This window comes from Saccopteryx leptura, chromosome 1, assembly GCF_036850995.1.
Source record: "Saccopteryx leptura isolate mSacLep1 chromosome 1, mSacLep1_pri_phased_curated, whole genome shotgun sequence".
Taxonomy (NCBI): Eukaryota; Metazoa; Chordata; class Mammalia; order Chiroptera; family Emballonuridae; genus Saccopteryx; species Saccopteryx leptura.
In genome coordinates this window covers 236,523,768-236,544,937 of record NC_089503.1, presented here as the reverse complement: position 1 = coordinate 236,544,937, position 21,170 = coordinate 236,523,768, and the positions used below count along the sequence as shown (strand labels likewise).

General features: G+C 39.3%; 1 protein-coding gene across 2 annotated transcripts in view; it reads right to left on the bottom strand.

Moving 5' to 3' along the window:
- The window catches only part of GALNTL6 (polypeptide N-acetylgalactosaminyltransferase like 6), a 1,118,979-nt gene that overhangs the window by 54,882 nt on the left and 1,042,927 nt on the right, over positions 1–21,170 (bottom strand). For both annotated transcript variants that reach the window (XM_066387896.1, XM_066387897.1), the window contains exon 10: positions 12,445–12,666. In XM_066387896.1, the coding sequence (XP_066243993.1) occupies positions 12,445–12,666 (222 nt within the window). The remainder of the gene's footprint in view (positions 1–12,444; positions 12,667–21,170) is intronic.

Sequence of the window (21,170 nt, the reverse complement as noted above, 5' to 3'; positions counted from 1 at the left end):
GTACTTACTGAATAAATTAGGTTCTTAAATTCTAGATTTGGCTTGAGACGTTTAACTTTTACTTCTACTCCCTGAGTTTCCTGCAGACTAAAGTTAGATTAAAGGCTTGATTAAATTTAGATTTAGTTTTTTTTTTTTTTTTTTTTTTTTTTGCTGTCTTTTTTTTTTAAAGCTATTTCAAAATTGTTCTTGATTTTCCAGCTTGTCTAAAATGCTGTCACATTGCATCATATCAGAATGCCTGTATGTTTCACTTTTAAGGAAGTTAAAATTGATAAGTGGATTCAGGTGACAGTATAGATAGAAAATTTTATTGTTTTCTACCCCTAGTTCATCTAATGATTATACCATCCAATGATGACCGTTGCCTGAGTCAGTTATTGCATGAGGGGTAACGAAATATTGACTTTTCTAATTCTTTCTGTTTGAATTTATTATCTCAGAATCTGTATTAAAAACTTTCCAGCACGGGGACTCTTTAGATACCCTGAAATATAAAAAATTAAGAAAAATGCTTGTTTTCCTTTAAAATGACAGTTTTCAGAGCAGTGATTTGGTATCCTAGCAACTGTCAATGGTGTGCAGTGGTTTTTATTTTGTTTCTCTTTTTTTCACCTCTCTTTTTGCATATTTAGTACATTTCAATTAATTGGGTCATTTTTTTAACATTCCTACTGTCCCATCTATGGCTAGTGGGAACGTCTTCTAGCTGACTCCTGTGCCCTTGTGACATGACCCCCATCAGCCTCTGATGGCTTCCTCTCCTTCCTTGTTTTCTAGAGTAAAAAAAAAAAGTCCCAGCTCAATTTTCTGCATTTCCTACCTCACAGCTGAAAACATACATTCTTCAAAGGTTTTTCGTTCCATTTAGTGGAGAATCTTATTTAGAGATCACAACTGAGCTTAGGTGTGCTCATTTGGATTGGATTGAAATAGTTTCTGTTCAGTGGATACAACCAGAAATATATATATTAAGATTTTATTTGATTTTACAAAGAGAGGAGCGAGAGAGGAGAGAGAGCAAGAAGGGAGAGGGAGTGAGAAGTATCAACTTATGGTTATTCACTTCAGTTGTTCATTGATTGCTTGTCGTATGTGCCTTGACCAGGCAAGTTCAGGGTTTTGAACCAGCAACCTAAGAATTCCAAGTCAACACTTTATCCGGTGTACCACCACAGGCCAGGTGAAAATAGGTATTTTTAGAAAGTGAGTAAAAGGTTGAATTTACATTGACGTTTCCAATTCAATGTATGATTATAGAGTATTTTGTTGATTTTACATTTGGATCTCTTTTTATCTATGCTGCAAACTATATCTTTATAACATTAATATACTTAAATTTGTGTACTTGAAAAGAAGGTAAATTTAAAAAATGTTTCAGAATTAAATAGATCTATTTAGATCTTTGTTATTGACTATAGGGCTTAGCTTGATATACAGAGCCTCATTAATTTTGGTCCCGCTAATAGGTCTAGGTCTGAGAGAAGTATGTTAAGCTGTCATATTATTGGTATGTTTCTGTTGGTTTCTTCCTGCATTTCCAGCAGTTTCTATCTTATGAAAGTTCTTTTTGTACAGATTGCAGTCTTTGGTTATTACAGTATCTTTTTGACCTTCAAAAAAAACCTGTTAAGCTTTTCTTTTTCTTTTTTCTTTTTTTCTTTTTTTTTTTTAGGGAAAGCCAAACAACTCATTTATTAGGCATGAATAACATCGATCCTACACCAGTTAAAGAAAAAATAGGAAAATCACATTTAAGAAAACAGATTGAAAATCCTGAGAAAATACAGCAGACTGTATCTATCAATATACTATGAAGCAAATATCTTGACCATGTTAGTTATCCTAAGAATACAAGAGTATTTAAACTTTAAATGTTTTAATGAAATCTACCACTTAATTAAGAATAAAAAAGACAGGGATGATTATATCTTACTGTGCAGAAATTACTAGAAATAAAATCATGCTCCATCTGACCCACACTTCTTTTTTTTTAAATTTAAATAATTGTGTTTACATAGATTCTAGTGTCGCCCCAATGCATCCCCCTCCCCCTTATTCCCTCAATATCTTCCTTGCCCCCTTCTCTACAGCACCCTCCCTCCTTCCCTTCAGCTTTATCCCATCCTATCATCCCCTTTCCCTCTGTCCTCTTTTCCTCTGGTCCCTTTGATCTCTCCTCTGTCTCAATTCCGTTCCTCAGTTCTCATTGTTCCTTGGATTCCTCAAATTTAAAAAAGAAAACATTCTATCTGGTTTCTTATTAAAATTTCAACATCTGCTTCCTTATGACTTAAATTTGCCTGGCATATCTGTACTTATTTTTTAATTGTGTAATGTTTCTGTCATTTTAATTCAGGTATATCTCATATACAGGAAAGAGATGATTCACTTTATTGGTCAATCTGAATTTTTTTTTTTTTTAGTAAATTTCTTTATGATCTGAGCTCAGACATACCAGCTCATTATGTATGTATTGTAACTAGAAAGTCATGTACTATATGATGTATTTTCTTTGTAATATTTGTATTTAATATGTATATAATATCTGAAGGTTCTTTTTTTAAGATCATGCCTAACTCTACACTTCTTTAAGCAATACTAGTTAGTTATAACCTTTTCCCCTTTTCTTCCCTCTCCTCCAGTGTCTAAATATAGGTGTCTTTTTTTTTATCCCAGTAAATGTCTGTGAGACGATCAGTGAACTTAACTTTGTTTTCTATCTTCTTTCCCTGTTTGTGAGTTGTATTGTCCTATACTGTCAGAGCATATACATTTTTCATGTTCTTTTATCTTTATAGCTAGTCTCTATCAAACCTTAGGACAAGTCTTGGTTTTCTTTCTTTTATTTATTTATTTATTTTTATTTATTTATTTATTTTTTATTTTTTGTATTTTTCTGAAGCTGGAAACGGGGAGAGACAGTCAGACTCCCGCATGCACCCGATCCAGATCCACCCGGCACGCCCACCAGGGGCGATGCTCTGCCCACCAGGAGGCGATGCTCTGCCCCTCAGGGCGTCGCTCTGCCACGACCAGAGCCACTCTAGCGCCTGGGGCAGAGACCAAGGAGCCATCCCCAGCGCCCGGGCCTTCTTTGCTCCAATGGAGCCTTGGCTGCGGGAGGGGAAGAGAGAGACAGAGAGGAAGGAGGGGGGGGGTGGAGAAGCAAATGGGCGCTTCTCCTATGTGCCCTGGCCGGGAATCGAACCAGGGTCCCCCGCATGCCAGGCCAACGCTCTACCGCTGAGCCAACTGACCAGGGCCAAGTCTTGGTTTTCTGATGCTCATTCTTCAGTAGCTCTCTCCAAAAGACTCTTGGGAAAAGTAATCTCTGAATTCTTGAATGTTTATAACTTTTCCTATGGCCTTCACACTTGAAGCATAGTTGGTTGAACATAAAATCTTTGGCTCATATTTTATTTCTGGAGTATCTTTACAAGGTTGTTCATTGTCTTCTGGCATAAAATGTGCTTCAAAGTCTGACTTAGTTTTTATTTATTTTTTCTTGGATGCATAAAATTATTTTTCTTCCTTTAAAAATACAGCTGTTTCACTGGAAATTTTCACTGTTGATAGTTCTCAATTGAATTTTTCAGGTAATAGCCCTTTTAATTTGTAGATTCTAATCTTTTATTTTGGTGAAGATTGTCCGACATAGTTTTATATATAAATATTTCTTGTCTTTCACGTTGGGGGGTCTTCTTCTGTGGGAATTTATGTTAATTCTTCTTAAAACCTGTTATTCCAATTCTTTGGTAGAATCCTTTCATCCTTTTTCTTTATTTCTGCTTTGTTAATTTCAGTCTTTTCCTTGTAGACTGTCTTTTACTGTCTTCCATGGTCTCTATTTGCTTCTTTGTTATTCTTAATGTACCTTCATTTCTGAAATATTGTTTTCTTTTCTTTCCATGTCTGAGTTTTCAGCTTTTTTCTCATATCGTCGTGTTTCATATCACCTAGCCATCTCCTTCTGAACTGTTCTAATTCTGACTTGTATGATTCTTTACAGCTTGGATTGTTTTTACAATTTTTTAAAGCTCATTTTGAAATCCCATGTTGCAATTTTCATTTTTGTGTCCACATCTGTAATATGTTTTTACTATCTGTTGGAACTATTTGATTCACTTTTATCTTTATCCTTATCGTATCTCAATATGGTTTCTTTTTGTCATCTATTTTGATTTTCCATATATAAATTACATACTTTTCTTAGATTGCTAGAGGAAAGTTTCTTTATAAAGGTTTCTTCTTTGTTTGTTACTATGATATATTAAAAAAGTATCACCTTGACCCTGGCTGGCTGGCTCAGTGGTAGAGTGTTGGCCCAGCATGTGGATGTCTCAGGTTTAATTCCCAGTCAGAGCATACAGAAGAAGTGATCATCTGCTTCTTCACTCCTCTCCCTCTTGCTTCTCTCTCCTTCTCTCTCCCCCTGTCACTGCCATGGCTCAATTGGCTTGAGCGCATTAACCTCTGCCACTGAGGATGATTCCATGAAGCCTCCGCCTCAGGCACTAAAAATAGCTTGTTGCAAGCATGGCCCTAAATGGGCAGAGCATTGGCCCCAGATGTGGGTTGCCAGATGGACCCCAGTAGGTGCACATGTAGGAGTCTGTCTCTCTATCTCCCCTCTTCTCACTTGGAAAAAGAAGAAAAGAAAAAACTTTAAAAAAATATGGCCTATTTATATATCACTTCTCTGTCTCTCAGGGCTATACTAATTCACAAATGTTTCTGCCTCTGACTTGGTGTTGTCTATGGAGTTCTAAGGGTCTTTCCTTCCAAAGCAGTATTGTTACCTTTAAATGTGTTTGTTGTTCAGGACTTTCTAGCTCTATGTCAGACAAATCCTTGTCTGTTTAGAAGCTTTTGTCTCCTTAAAATCTGTAGTGTTTCCCTTTGAATGCAACTACATGCAGCTTTTTTCCTTTTTCCTTTTTTATCTTTTTTTCTTCTTCTTATTTTAGGGTAGGGGAAGGGAGAGGAAAAGAATGAGTCTCTGTCTTTCCCAAAGGGAGTGTTTGGAGTGTTTCTGAGATACTTGTGGGCTAAGCCTGCTTCCGCAGAGTTTAAATTCCTGTAGCCCCTTTCTGGTTTCCTATGCTTTCTTTGTACTTGTGCTCAGCTTCAAGCCTGCTAGGAAGTCTCTGAAGTTCCCTCGGAATTTTCAGATTTGATTGCTTTCATTTCTGTTCTGAAAAGGATCATCTCATTTCGGGGGTGAATATTTGTTGGTTGATTTCTGAGTTGCAATTTGTAGAATTGTCAACACCCCCCCCCCCTTTTTTTCTTTTCTACCGACTCCTCATCTGTGTTGACCCCTTCCAACCCAGCTGCACTCTGGTGTTCAGGTTATACTGACCCATATTCTAGAGTTCTTGGGGCTATCCACATTTTCTGATTTTTTATTTTGCTATCCTGTGTGTTTTGTCTGATTTTCATGATTAAGGAAAACCATGCTGCTGTCATGTTTTTAACACTGAAAACCCCAGTATATTTTAAAGCAAGGACACTGTGGAAAAATTAGCTTTTTATTTCTGGCATTACACCATGTGGAACTTTATTATTTCCAACAGAATGGCCTTATTTGAATGTTAGAATTTGGAACAACACCATCACTGCAAACTTGTGTGTAAGTCAGGCAAAAAAGCATAGGCAAAGAGCTTGTATGTTTTCATTGGTTCGGGATGACTTGGGTCTAGAAGAAGACTGGGAAGACTAATTTGCCTTTCTTGTTTCAGAGATTGCTCTAGAGAGTTAAGTTCCTCCTGCGATTATCTTGTTCTATTAGTTTCTCTTTGTAATGGAGCTAATGGATATGTCATCTTATTTAGAAATTGATTAACTAATAGGCATCACATTGGACAATAGAGGCTTGACAGAAAGAGCTATGCATCACACCATAAAACAGGAAAGATCTAAGGTGTGAGATTGTTTAGCCAAATTCCACTGGGTTTGATGAAAACAGAATTCTGATTATCTAAGCTGGTCAAAGCTGATTTCTATATCTCAAATTTAATAGGAATAAATCTAATTGAAAGGATAGAAAAGAGAAATAATTGTGAGAAAATAAAATGTAGAGAAAGAATTTAGCCACAAGGCTGCAGGGGAGTACAGGAGTGCTTATCTGTCACATCTCAAACCAAAACAGAGATAGTTACACTTCACGTTGCTCACAAAATCGAAGACTGACTGATGACCTTCAGGTTGCCCAGAACATACCTACTGTGAATTTAGGGGACTGTTGACCTGTAAGCAGTTGAGTCACTGGACGTCCCAGAGTTTGGAACAGAGCCAGTCAGGACCTACTGCTGACAGAGCAGCTTAGTACATTGCAAGGACACTTAGAGGAGTCTTGGCTCTTGCTTTTAACCATTGCCTGCCTGTGAGTACAACCAGACTCCCAGACCAATGCCTACTGGGATCAATCTGGCTCACTTAGAATTGGTTCCCAGTGTTTTCTCATTTTTATTCCAGGAACCCAATAATCTTTCCTAATTTTTTGCTGTTCTTATTCTTGTCCTCTTCCCATAAGTGGTCACTGGATTTTTAAGGCAGTCGCACAGAAACCAGCTGGGCACTTGGTTAAAGAATGGGTAAGGTGGAGGTATCTGGGTCCATGACTGGAAAAATTATATTAAATCTGTTTTATCAATGCCATCTCTCTTTGACTGCCAATTAGAAATCTTGCTATGATAATTGAAAGATCATCAAATTCTATTCATTTTGTATCATTGTTGAAAGTAGAAAGGTACCAATTGTTATTGAAAATTTAACATTCAGATGAATTCATGATTAAGCTAACATACACTTATAATTTCACTTACTTCTATCACATGAACCCCCAAATGTATATATTTTATATTTATGTGTAATTTACGTGTATGAATACATATCAATAGGAATACCTATATTTTAAGGAAGAACAAAATAAATAGAAAAGACAGAAAGTTTTGTTTGGCATATAAGAGAAGAAAAATAAATTTGTTAGCTCTGAAACATCTCTGATTTCATTATGACTTGGGTCAAACTGCCACTGTTAAAAAGACGTCCAATTTGCTTAGTGGGGATATGGAACTAAGATTATGCTTATTATGACCTACTTTAGTTTGTCTTCAACTGTATCAATTGTTGAGAATTCAAAAACCACATAGTCAAATCTGAAAGGATAATGTGATTCTTTATTTGTTCTTACATTTTTCTCAACCTTGTTATTGAGCTCCAGAGAGATGAATTAGCATAGCATACCAGCATTGCCTCTGCCTGAGAAAATAAATGACAGATCAAGCCAACTCGAACACACTCAGAGAATAATAAAGCATCTCTGAATGATTGCTTAATTTAAAGATCTGGTTTAGACATATAGCAGTGAGATGACAGGGACGGTCCCTGCATAGTTGCCAGGGCAGTAGCAGGACCATCTGATTTTGAACCTTTCCTAGCTGCAGGGGAAGGTGGGAGACTGGCCGTAGCTCTCTCAGGAGAGTGTGAGAGAACCTCATTCACTGTGCAGAAACGCTGGCTTTTACCTCTGCGTTACACAGCAGCGGCATTTACACGTAATTTATTTGAAAGAGACAACATCACATCCTCAGATGGTCTTTCAAATAATGCAGCTCCTGTTCTTGAACTTCCTTTCATGTAAGCTGATATGGAGAAATTTGAAAAGCCTGTGTACTGTGAGTACGAGAGAAGAAAGGCAGCAAATGAACAGAAGTCAAGAGCAGCCTAACATGGAGGAGGAGACCACGAATTATTTAGGGTGCTTGTCTTTGTGAATGTTCCATAATTCAGGGTGACATTAATCTTGAGGAAGGAATTTAAATAGCAGCCGAAGTAGTTCAGCGTTGAGATGAATTTTTAAAATAAAGATTGAAAAAAAGTTTTGCACAATCGCAAGATGACAAGCGGATGGGCCAAGATTGGCACATTGAGGACAGAAAGCAGACACCTCTTAAAAGAATTTATGGCGCTGGTTGGATAAGACATGTTTGTCTACTTTACTACTTTTATTCGCTCTTACATATGATATTTGGGATTCTGCAGAAGTCCTCTTTTTGGACCATGAAGGAGTGCTATAAATGATTTTTAGCAAATTCATGAATTCTAAGGAGGGAAGGGGTAAAAAGGAGAAAAATAATAGGAGATTCTGTTTCTTTCATTTAGCATCTCGACACAAAAAAAGACACTCCATATGTGCATGATTTAAGAAGAGTTTTCCACTTTAAATCTGTTACCCTATCTAACAAAGCTCTGTGAAAAGCACGTTGATTCTATTTGAATAGCACTAAGGGATGCTGGACTTATCAAACCACTTGAAATCCTATTTATTCTCTCTGGGTCCTGTATTCTCCCCACTCCATCACTGCCCTTGTGTGCTGGAGGATGGAATGACTTCTGGAGAGAACGCCTCTCTCAGCTGTGACTCTAATATCTTCTTGCCTTTTAAGCAGGAAGCTGACAGGGAGAGTTTGGTAGTTGCCAGGACAGAGAATTCGAACTTTTGGAGTTTCTCCTTTTTTTCTTTAGGATGTCAAAAGAGAGTATTCCATATCTTATCTGACTATCATATGAACCATAGATCTGACAGTCCCTCAGAATCACCTACCCAAAATGCAGTGCCCATACTCTCTTCCTGGCCAGGCCTTCCAATGAGGTGGACTTTGTGTGGCCAAGGAGCGGGTGGTGTAGAAACTTTTCCTGCATGCGGTAAAGCAGAGTGAGCTCTTTGAAAGCATGTGGGCAGAGCAGTGAGTGGGGAGCGGAACAATAGGGAGTCAGGATCCTCCATTCATTCATTCAACAGATATTTATTGAACACCTAACATGCCAAACACTTTTTCTAGCTGTTGAAGAACAGTAGTAACTTCAAAAATCAACAAAATTCCTGTGTCATGGAGTTTGTTTTCTAGTGGGGGAGATGATGACAAATACAATAGATAGCTACATTAGATAGATTGTTATAGGTGGGTGCTGAGGAGAAACCAAAGCAGTGAAGAGGGATTGGATGTGTGTAAGTTTGAGAATTCATGTGAAGTGTTGCACGCAATAGATAGGGTAACCAAGGAAGGCCTTACTAAGAAAGATTATTTTGAATAAGAACCTGAAGGAAATGAGAAAAGGAGCCATAGGATTCTGAGACTGGAGGATTCTAAGTAGAAGGAATAGTAAGTGCAAAGGTCCTGGGGCAGGGTTGTACCTCGTCAGTTGGAGGAACAGCAATGAGGCCAGTGTGCCTAGAGAAAAGTAGGCCAGGAAGCGAATAGTAAGACATAAGGTTGGAAGAGCTGCAACAGGCATCAGATCAATTATGGCACAGGTAAGGACTTTGGTTTTTACCCTGGGAGAGATGGCAGCTACTGAAAGGTTTTGAATGGAGGAGGGTCGATCTCCATTTTAAGCGGGCTATGTTGAAAATAAACTGAAAGGAAAAAAGGACAGAGATATAAATTAGGAGACAAATGTAATAATGCAGCTGAACTTGTCAGGGAAATGAGTAGCAGTTTACAGGTTGTTTAAAGTCTGTGACATAGCCCTTACAAACTGAGATTTCAACTACCAGAGCCAAAAATTGCCTAAGCACTTCTTTGTTTACCCAGAATCAGGCTGGCTCAGAGAGGCAGGGGGAAAACCATTCCAAGTACAAGTGCCTAAGACAGCGAGTTACCCTGCTTTTTGGCACAAGTCTCCCATGAAGAATTCTTATGTTTACTTTGCTGGACGTTTATGGTTCCTTCCTGTAACTACTTAAAAAAAAAAACCCATACAGTTTGCATTTCCTTTTTACTTTCTTACTAAAACAGCAATTGACATTTATATAGGAGCTTTGCCCATTCTAACAATTACAGTTTATAGAAAATGAAATAGTCCTCTCATATAGTAGACTGGATTCTGGAACAGAAAACGGGCATTAGTGAAAAAACTGGTGAAAGCTGAATCAGGTCTGTAGTTTAGGTAATAGCATTTTACCAATGCTAATTACTTAGTTCAAATGTACTGTGGTTAATGTGGCACACGTATGATGTTAACATTAGGAGAAGTGAGGTGAAGAGTATATGTGAACTTTCAACACCCATCTTTGCAACTTTTCTGTACATTTGAAACTATTTTAAAAACAAAACATTTCTTTTCTAAAAAGCCCTCTCAAAGGGAAAATAAAACATAAGAGTGAAAAATTTGAAAGAAATTTTTCAGAAAGAAAATGGCCCCAGGTATATTTTGCACATTTAGAACTTTTTGAGAGGTCAGTGTTATCACCCAATCTATAGATACAAAAAAAGTCTTCCTTTTTCCTCATTTCACCGAGATTAAGCTTCATTTCAAACAGTTCACTTACCTCCTGAATTAAATGTACATCAATTGCATTCACTCTGGGGGATCTATTTTTCAAAACGATTTACTGTGTCACTTGCTGATTTCCTTTCTTTCTGCCTTCTTCCAATCTGTGTTTTCATCCTTGCTCTGCAGCACACTTCTATGAGACAAATGCCACTGAATGCAGCTGCCCCTTGACCTAAACCCCCATTTTCTTCTCTTCCTTAACCTAAATATGACCTTCTTTTGTTTGCTGTTTTGAAGCACCCAGGAAAGAAATTTGCCATCATGTTAAAAAAAAATCTGGTCTTCTCAATGTCGGATTGTTTAGACCAGGAATGGTAAATGCAAATGTCCCTTTGGGCCACATAAACTATGTAAAAGGTGTGAGGCAGTCAACGGTAGTGGATAAAAACATTCTGGCTCAGCTTACTTGGCCCTGAGATGGGTCTTATTTAATTATTCTTGGGAAGTTGTGTCTTTTCTAGAACCTCAATGGAAGCTCGAGTCTGTTTTTAACAAGGTGCTTTGTACATACCGGTTAATAGTTTAGTCAAGTAATGTGGGTAAATGTGCCAGTTTCAGCTTAAAGTAGTAGCCAGGTAGGAATAAAAATTTATGTTTCTATATAAGGTAGAGAAAAGATTGATGAGATTTTAATCCAGTTCCAAATCACATAACAATACTGTGAGGTCTCTGAGAGTATTTCTTAGTTAGTCACTAAGGCAGGACCACATTTAAATTATCATAGAAGAAATCACTTTTAACCAAAAAAGCTCTAGGAAGAAACTTACCTGCTTATTGGTTAACAATTTCCTATGTCTTACAATGCGTTAGACTGAGAAAGTTCTTTTTGGAGTGTACTTTAAGTTTCCATTTTTGTAAACTAAGCCCATGACAAATATCTAAAACTAATATCAGCAGATTAATATTACTAATATTCCAGGGAAACTCTAATGGAATGTTTAAGATATAAAGGATCAGACCAAATGACTAACAGATTTAAGCAGCCAGTATCAGGACCATGTGCACATACAAGACATTAGGGGATGGAGCATGTGGGGATGGCCTCAACTCTTTCACATCTGGGGTACCTGACACAGGTAAAGAACAACATCTTTTTGGGACCCCCTCAGCCAAACAAGTAGCCTGCATGTAATTTGCTGAACACATTTTCTGCAAGAACACTGTCTCAGTACCCTGGCCTCTTTTACTATGTCCTGGAGCTACCTGCTTTCAGAGTTCTTTCAAGCCACAGACACTAACCAGACAAAACCATGCCCACCCCTACACTACCAAACCAGGGGCGGAGCTGCAAAGGGTCTTTCTTCCACAATGCACGACAGTCAACTCCTGACTTCCAAAAGCAACCCACCCAGCCAGCACTCCACTCCATAACTTCTCAACTTTCTGCTAAAGCCAGATTAAGTTGCTAGGATAAATCCACCCTATCTAATTTCAGTTCTAGCTTTAACACCCTCTTTTCTATGGGGAAAAGGCTATATAGTAAGAGGATTGAATGGAATTAAACCATTGCAATAATCCTTTTTATGCCAAAAGATGGATATTTAAAGCGTTTAGTGGTGGAAAGGTTAGTGCTTATTTAAGGAACTGACGGCGTTCCTGCACGTGTCACAGTTCTGGGTATTACGGAAATGCATTTCCTCCTGATTCTGCATAGCACACTCCATTTAGGAAAGTAGCCATCCCTCTGTAAACTTGTCCTTGCATATATAAACGGCACCAAGGCTGTGCATGGAGGACAGTGAAGGATTTTATTATGAACATCAGGTCACTCTTAATTATGTAGCAGCATGACTGGTATACTCATTCTCTACAAACCCTTATGGTAATTTCGATAATCTCAAATAAAAGTATTTTCCAGGTATGTTTAAAAATCCATTTGAGGAGTCAACAGTGGCCAAGAATTCTAGGTGGATTCTAAAGGCTGAGGGCTGAATGCTCACCCATAGCAATCTCTAAAAAGGCTGAGCATTCATGTAGCCAAGGTGACTTAAGCTAATCTGATTTGGCTGCTTGGTGAAGGAGTGGAAGGTTTTAGCAATCCCGCCCTCCTCCTGAGACCAGGAGATATGGAAAAGCCGTGTTCACACAGCCGCTCCTCACCTCTCCCCAGGCAGCAGGTGGGGGCTCCACGGGAGGGTAGTACTTAGGCACATCCCAGGCCACTGCAGCCATGAACCACTTGAAGTCCTTGCACTTGAGCTGTTTGCGCAACTCCTTCTGGGCGGAGATGTCCCCCGTGGAGAGGTGCCTGTACTCTGGGCGGCGCTGGTAAATGTATTCCGCGAATTCATCCATCCAGGTCTCAGCCACCCGCTTCAGGTTCTGTGCAGCAGAAAAGATGGTCATTTATTGGCCTATGCATTCAAGAGGGTGACTGTAGTTGCACTACAAATTGACAAAAGAAAAGTGAAAGGAATCAGGCAACCTCAGGCAGCTCCAGTGGGTGGCTTGTTAACCATGAGAGTTTTTATAACTGCAAGGGGTGGGATGTGATAAGCCCAAAGCTTAACAAACATTTTTGCTTGTAGCATGGTGATCAGATGCCAATGCGATAATCAGAGCCGGTAAAAATTCAGTTTACAATTATATCAACTTTCTCATCCCTTCTGTTACTTCATAATTGTCAATTCTTTATTTTTCACATAGAACTAAAGGAGACTGGAGACAATGAAGTTCCTCTGAGCCATCAGATTGCTTACACCATTTTGAGGAACAGTCAGGGATCTCGTTAAGAATGAGGACAAACAAGCTGATATTCTTTTCTCCCAATTATAGAAAGAACTAGCATTGCTAAATTCAAGACCAGGTGTTCTGAGGATACTTTATATGTGCAACACGGATGCCAAGCAGAATCCAGTAATTTACTGTGCAATGAAGCTGGGCATAGGGAAGCACCAAGTGGCCAGGCCTCTCTGCAGGTGTTTCCAGGAGGTGAAGGAAGAAGGCTGATGGTAGGGAGATCAGCATCCTCCTCGGGGGCAGGAGAGTGTGTGGGCTCAGAGTGGGAAGCTCAGCCCTTTTGTCCGTGCTGTGATTGAGCCAGCTATTAGATTCTAGGTCTTGGATTCCTCGCCTGAAGGAAGTATACAGAATAATTTGTGCCTACCTCATGGGAGTGGTTGTAGGAATAAATAAAACAATACTGTAAAGTGCTTAGAATAGTACTCGGTACACAATAGGGGTTGTGTATATTAGAGCTATTATTACTAGAAAGAGTGCAGCATTGGGTATCAGAATGCCTGGGTATTGGGTGTGGCCACAGATGAAAGTCTTTAGCTGAGATGAGGATTCTCTGACATTCCTTCAGCTCCATGATGCTAAGTGGTAGAGAAAGCAATCGAATTGTCTCCAAGAGATCTGTTCCCACTCCCCCAACTTGCAGCCCAGTATCAAAGGCAGGTGTCATAGGCTATGATTTTCCTTCTTCTGTGCTCAAAATCCTTACTCTAAGTGCCCAGTTGGTGTAAACGTGGACACTTTCCAGTTTTTCATTTGCATTACAAGGTACAGTGAGCAGAATGGCTGGGAACTATAAGAAGATCCAGACATGTGTCTCAAGTAAAAACTAGTGATATTTAGGAAATCAGTTTACTTATTATTATTATTATGTTTTTAGTGCATGAGAGAGAGAGAGAGAAAGAGAGAGGGAGAAAGAGAGAGTGAGGGACAGACTGGGAGAGAGTTGAGAAGCATTAATTCTTCATTGCAGCACTTTAATTTATTCATTGATTGCTTTGTCATATGTACCTTGACTGGGGGCTCCAGCAGTGTGAGTGACCTCTTGCTCAAGCCGGCGACCTTTGGGCTCAAGACAGTGACCATGGGGTTATGTCTATGATCCCACGCTCAAGCCAGCGACCTGTGCTTAAGCTGGTGAGCCCATGGTCAAGCCAACAACCTCGGGGTTTTGAACCTGGGTCCTCAGCATCCCAAGCCGATGCTCTATCCACTGTGCCACTGCCTGACTAGGCAGGATATCACTTTATTTAAAAAATTGTTACTAAATCCTAATTAAGACCTGGATCCGTGCTCAGAAATCTGCTGGATTTGGAGATGTAGTCTCCAAATATTTTATTTCTAATGGGTTGTACACCTTTTTTGTTCTATCCCACTAACTCCACCTCCAGCGTCACCTTGGGCCTCTCCCCCATCTGACCTCCTCACCCTTCTGTGGATTCCTTGGTTAGTTATGGTCAACAATGGGCACAAAGTAGGGCTCAATTAATACAGCAAGATGCAGAAAACAGACAAGGCCACAAAGACTACTCTGAATTCTTGGCTTCCTCTGTTCCTTTCTAAGATTCCTTGCATCAAAAGTATAAGACTTGTTCTCTGAGGAATTATTTGCCATTATTGTGCTAACATGCCATCTGCATTGCCTTGCCCAAAACACTTCCCACTCTTCCGACTAGAGTTTACCTTAACAGATGATCAAAGTCAATGTTGTTCTGTAGTATTCTAGCCTTTGCCACAGATTCTGAGTAGCCTGATTGGTTTGGGGAAAGAAAAGGAAACAGATGATGTTTTGAGGTTCTCAGTCTGGGGTGGCACCATGTGCTACATACATATATAATACCTAAATGTGCATCTTCAGTGCATCCTGCCATTTACCTTTCATTCTGACAAATATTCTGGGTGAAATGCATTTTATTTTTGTTTGTCCTTGGAGAGACAATTTTTATAATCAGCAATAAAGATTCAAAGAGAGAATGAAAAAATTAGTTGATAATATATTAAAATTTTATATTCAAATTAGATTTTAGGCTGCAGTTATAATCTGTATCCTAAACTCTATTATGCAAAGTGAAAATATGTAATTTTCACCTACTTTCTGCTTCTCTGATAAATAAAAATGAATAAAGGCTGGGAATAGCAAAAACTATAGGCAAAGAGGTAAATTACCCAGGAATAATGAGAAACTGACTTTATTAAGTGGAGACACATCTTAAAAATTCTGATGATAGATTTTCAAAAATGATTTGTCACTAGGAGCCATCTTGATGTGGGTAAATAATCACTTTTAGAGCATAAATACTATAAAGTTAGGAGTAGAGCTTTTTTTTTAAAATTTTTTAATTTTTTATTAAAAGGCCCAGAACTTGAATGATTCCAAGCACGTGTGTGTGTTCATCTGGGTGTGCTAATTGTTGAATTAATAATAGATTGTATTGGCCCTGGCTGGTTGACTCAGTGGTAGAGCATCAGTCTGGCATGTGAATGTCCCAGGTTTAATTTCTGGTCAGGGCACATAGGAGAGGTGCCCATCTGCTTCTCTACCCCTCCCCCTCTTGCTTCTCTCCCTTTCTTTCTCTCTTCCCCTCCTGTAACCATGGCTCGATTGGAGCAAGTTGGCCCTGGGCACTGAGGATGGCTCCATGGCCTCTGCCTCAGGTGCTAAGAAGAGCTCTGTTGCTGAGCAATGGAGCAATGCCCCAGATGGACAGAGCTTTGCCCCATAGTGGGCTGGCTGGGTGGATCTCGGTTGGGGTGCATATGGTAGTCTGTTTCTGCCTTTCCTCCTATCACTGAATAAAAATAAATAAATAAATAAATAAATAAATAAATAATAATAGATTGTATTATAAAGTGAATGTGAACAATCTCATAGCATATGAATGCATCTATTGATAAGGGCACTGAAATAGTAATAATTTTTTAAAATGTGTTCTTGTGGTGAACACACAATGCAACATACATATGGTATACTATAGAATTATGCACCTAAAACCTGTATAATTTTATTAACCAATGTCATCTCAATAAATTCAATTAAAAATTAAAAAATAAAGTGCTATTTTTAAAGGGTAGATACTTGATGCTTTGGGTTTTTGAAATAGAAGTAGGAGGTATTGCAAAAACTCAAAGTGGAATTGATTAGTTCAGATACATTCAATTGGAAATGGTTCAAAGGGTCATAATAAAACATTAGCTAGAATAAGTGACGTCAATAAGTAAAAGGGGAGGAGAGATAGCACTTTGATAAATTGTCAACAACATAAGGGAAGCTCTAACATAGTTGTCCAAGGGACCAGCCAGGTTGCTTTCGCATTATGTCCTTTTCAAATTGAAATAAGTTGGTTGCAGGTTAGGGTTGCTGATTTCTCAGACACTCCAAAGAATGCAGTGGGATTGGGGACATATTCCAGGGAGAAGGTGAAATCATAGATTCCATTTCTGTAGCTTTTCAGGAGACAGGAAAAGAGAATAGCATAAGAGTTACAAAAACTGTAATAGCTAATTTTCTTCCAGCAATGAATATTATATAGACATTTAAACATAAATACAACATCCTTACCATTCTCTACAACTCCCAATGACCCAGTAGACATCCTCAATTATAGATGCTCTATTTTCTGAATGGAATTTCCCATTAGGGGAAAACTTTCTAAAGTGTCAGTTATGATAGTCAAAGGAATAATCCTTACTCTCAAACAGTCCAGGTGAATGGCCAAATATCATTCTGAAGTAATTATTCTGGCAATATCAATACACTGTGTTAATTTACCACTGTTTTCACAAATCAGCACTTGGTTTTTGGGAACACATTGGAACCACAGCTGAGAAATATTATAAGCAGCTACAAGAAGAGTTTCATGGGTCTTTTCTTAATTTTAGAATAAATGTATCCACTCTAGGAAATAGGATAATCATCTACACATTTGAGTTCACTGGGGCGTTTACAAAGGAACACATACACTACACATTCAAATTCATGGAGGTAATGAGGTAGGAGCAGTATTCCTCACTTAAATTTTCACAGCAGTGTATACATTTACAGAATCATTAAACTAAAACATCCCAATAACACCTCTTGACAGAGATGGTAACAAAGAGAAAAATAAGTCAATCTGAGTTGGTCCAGCTCTACCTGAGATTGAATGAACAGTGAGGGAAGTGCGAGGAGGTCCAAGAAAAGAGTTATCAAGAGGAAAGAAAGAGTGAAGTATGAACACAGGGAGATGGGTACATGAAATTGTTTACTCCCAAACAATCAAAAGTTGAATCTATAAAACTTGTCTTATAGCCTGACCATGCAGTGGTGCAGCGGTGCAGAACTGGGAATACAGAGGACCCAGGTTTGAAACCTCAAAGTCACCAGCTTGTGCACAGGCTCACTGGCTGAGTGTGGGGGTCGCTGGCTTGAGCATGAGATTATAGACCTAATCCCATGGTCGCTGGCTTGAGCCCAAAGGTTGCTGGCTTGTAGCCCAAAGGTCACTGGCTTGAAGCCCAAGGTTACTGGCTTGAGCAAGGGGTCACTGGCTCTGCTGTAGTCCCCTGCTCAAGGCACATATGAGAAAGCAGTCAATGAGCAATTAAGGAGCTGCGACAAAGAATTGATGCTTCTCATCTCTCTCCTTTCCTGTCTGTCCCTATATGTCCCTCTCTCTGTCCCTGTCTCTCTCTCTCTCTCTCTCTCTCTCTCTCTCTCTCTCACACACACACACACACACACACACACACACACACACACACACACACAAGTTGTTTTATATATGTGGAGCCAGGTATTAGCTGGTATTCTTGTTTCTTGAGATTTAAATAAAATTACTTCTACCGTAGATCACACATTCTTGTCTTCCTTGAGATTGGTGTGGATTCCTAGGGGTGTGTGTTCATACATTCATCCTTCACTTTAATTTCCTATTTTAGGGCATTCCTTTCTTCCTGGCATCTTACCTTGGGCTCGCTGGCCACTCTGTCATGAGTGGGGTGGCAAGTGCTTTTCCTCACCTCTCAAACGCACCTCAGGTAGATCAGTTAGGCACAGACTCTGACTGAAGATTTTAAGGCAGTGGGAGAGACTTGGATGACAACGGTACAGCCAATGGTGTAAGATGGAATGTTAGAATTACTTTATATTCTTTGGCTGCCATAAAGAATTTCATTGAAGAGACCAAAATTCTGCCATCCTGAAGTTGCTTTTTGGGATACTAATTTTAAGTGCGTATATTAAACTTTGATTTTTCTTCTGTTACTTTGCCTCTGTTAAGTTGGTTATTAGAAGGTGAGAAAAAAGGTATTAACATTTTTCAGTCCCTATATCACCTTGGATAAAATTTCTTTCCTCTGTCTTTTGGCCTTCTGACATGATGCTGTCCTTAAAATTCCTCTCTTCTGTCTCCTTGGTAGGACTGTACCAAAATAACAAAAATTCTGCCCCCACCCCATTCTTGTAGAGCAATTCAGCTTTCTCATTGTCTGTACCTGTTTACCTAGGCCAAATTCTGAGGTTTATGTTCTTAGGACCAAAATGTCCTATCCAGGTGTTTTACAAAAAAAAAAAAAAAAAAAAAAAAAAAAAAAAAGAAAGAAAAGAAAAAAAGAATTAACTTAAAAGAATCAACTAGCCTGCTTTTGAATTACACCCCACCCAACTGTTTGTTCCCTAAGGGTTGTCCACTATTTAACACGTTCCACAATAAGTCCCTAACAGTCCTCTTTAATTTTATTCTCCTACATGAAACCTCTGTGTATCAGATCTGCTCTATTCATTGCCGCTGAAAAAATTGCACCCGTTCCTTTTCTTTGTCCACAGTTTCTCCTGCTTCAATGCCCTTCTCCAGCCTGTGCATCTATATGTGACCACCCCAAAACTCTCTTTTTAGTCTTCCCCATCAGAGCTGCCAGATAAAATGTGGGACACATAGCTAAACTTGAATTTCCGGTAAACAATGAATATTTTTTAAGTCTAAGTATAATTAATACTGGTATTAATATCATCTGTGTTGATCAATTAAACAAGAAGGTTTTAGACTGAGGTAGGGAATTTCATGGAGGTGTATCTACACAAACAAAAATCTAAGCCTGTACCGCCCTGGCTGCGTAGCTTAGTTGGTGAGAGCATCATCCCAGACCACCAAAATCTAAACCTGTATATATCTCAAGGTTACAAAATCGGAACACTAATAACAACCAATCACCAACAGCCAACTAGGTAAAGCTAATCAAATAATTTTGTTTTTTTAAATTTAGTGAGAGGAGGGGAGGCAGAGATAGACTTCTGCATGCACCCCAACTGGGACCACCCAGCAAGCCCACTAGGGGGTGATGTTCTGCCCATCTGGGGTGTTGCTTCATTGCTCAGCAACTGAGCTCTTCTTAGCGCCTGAGGCAGAGGCCATGGAGCCATCCTCAGTGCCCAGGGCCAACTCACTCCAATTGAGCCATGGCTGCCAGAGAGGAAGAGAGAAAGAGAGAGAGAGAGAGGGAGAGAGAGAAGCAAGAGGGGGTGGGGTGGAAAAGCAGAGAGTGCTTCTCCTGTGTGCCCTGACCAAGAATTGAACCCGGAACATCCACATGCCAGGCCAACACTACCACTGAGACAACCGCCAGGACCAATTTATTTTCTTTATTTCTATAGTTTATAAGTCTTGCCCCTAGCTCCTGACAGTAGAATGCTCCTAACACTGTCTAGTTAGATGTTGCCCAATTCAAATTGAGTTTTCTTTTCTTTTCTTTCTTTCTTTTTTTTTTTTTAGTGAGAGAGACAGAGAGAGAAGGACAGATAGGGACAGACAGACAGGAAGGGAGAGAGATGAGAAGCATCAATTCTTCATTGCAGCACCTTAATTGTTCATTGATTGCTTTCTCATATGTGCCTTGACCGGGGGACTACAGCAGAGCAAGTGACCCCTTGCTCAAGCCAGCAACCTGGGGCTTCAAGTCAGTGACCTTTGGGATCAAGCCAGCGACCATGAGGTCATGTCTATGATCCCATGCTCAAGCCAGTGACCCTATGCTCAAGCCAGATGAGCCTGCGCTTAAGCCTGTGACTTCGGAGTTTCAAATCTTGGTCATCTGCGTCCCAGGCTGATGCTCTATCCGCTGCGCCACCCTCTATTCAAGCCAAATTGAGTTTTCTTGAATAAACCCTTAACATATTTAATATGCTTCAGTTGATCTTTTAACACATGGAACATACCAAAAAATTTGTTTATCTGAAATTCAAATTTCATTGGGTTTTCCTATATTTTTGCTTGCTAAGTCTGGCAACCCTATTTCCAATATATACAAAATGTATATAATATGTGCTCCATGAATGTTTTTGAGTTCATTATCTGACTGTTATATGCAGAATCTGGCATATTTTGAGGCTGTTGCCAATACATTGTGAATGTTTTGCTTCTGTGGAAATTATTTCAGGGAAGTGTCAAGTGCTCTGCAGAGAAGTCTGCTCTAACACACAGTTGATCTAAATATGCTGCCCACAACCCCACTGCTTTCCTGTTCCTCCCAGGTGGGGTCCTGTGGCCCCCTATCTGTGAAGCAAGCAGGGAAATAGCCATATAGTTGAAGATAACAGCAGTGCTACTGGTAGCTAGAGGCGAGGTCTCAGCATGGCTAGAAGGGACAATTTAGGGCTTACTGTTAACATCAGTCTTCACACCAGTAGGTGAAGGCTTTCTGCCTCTGCACATCTGGGCTGGGTTCCATTCAGGTTCTGAGTGTAGTGTGGACAAAGGAGATTGCAGGAGAGGGCCCAATCCCATTCAAGGTGGATCCAGGAAGTTTTTACCTGCTGGGGCTATTCCTAGCATCAACATCCTGTAACAGTTTGAGAAATATAGTTACTGCAGCTGAGGAATATATAGATATTTTTGGTATAGAAAGCAAATAAAGAATTTCTCTATTTCTCTCTTCTTAAAAGCTGCAGACCTTCATACTTTTGGAACTGTAAATGAAATAAAAATGTACTCAGAGCACCTTTTATGAACAAGCCATTGATAATATCCTTTATTTTTATGTCACCCTTCTGTGGTTCCTTGTATATCACAACGTTTCCCTATTCAACCCAAACTGATATTAATCTCCTTTCTTTGTGT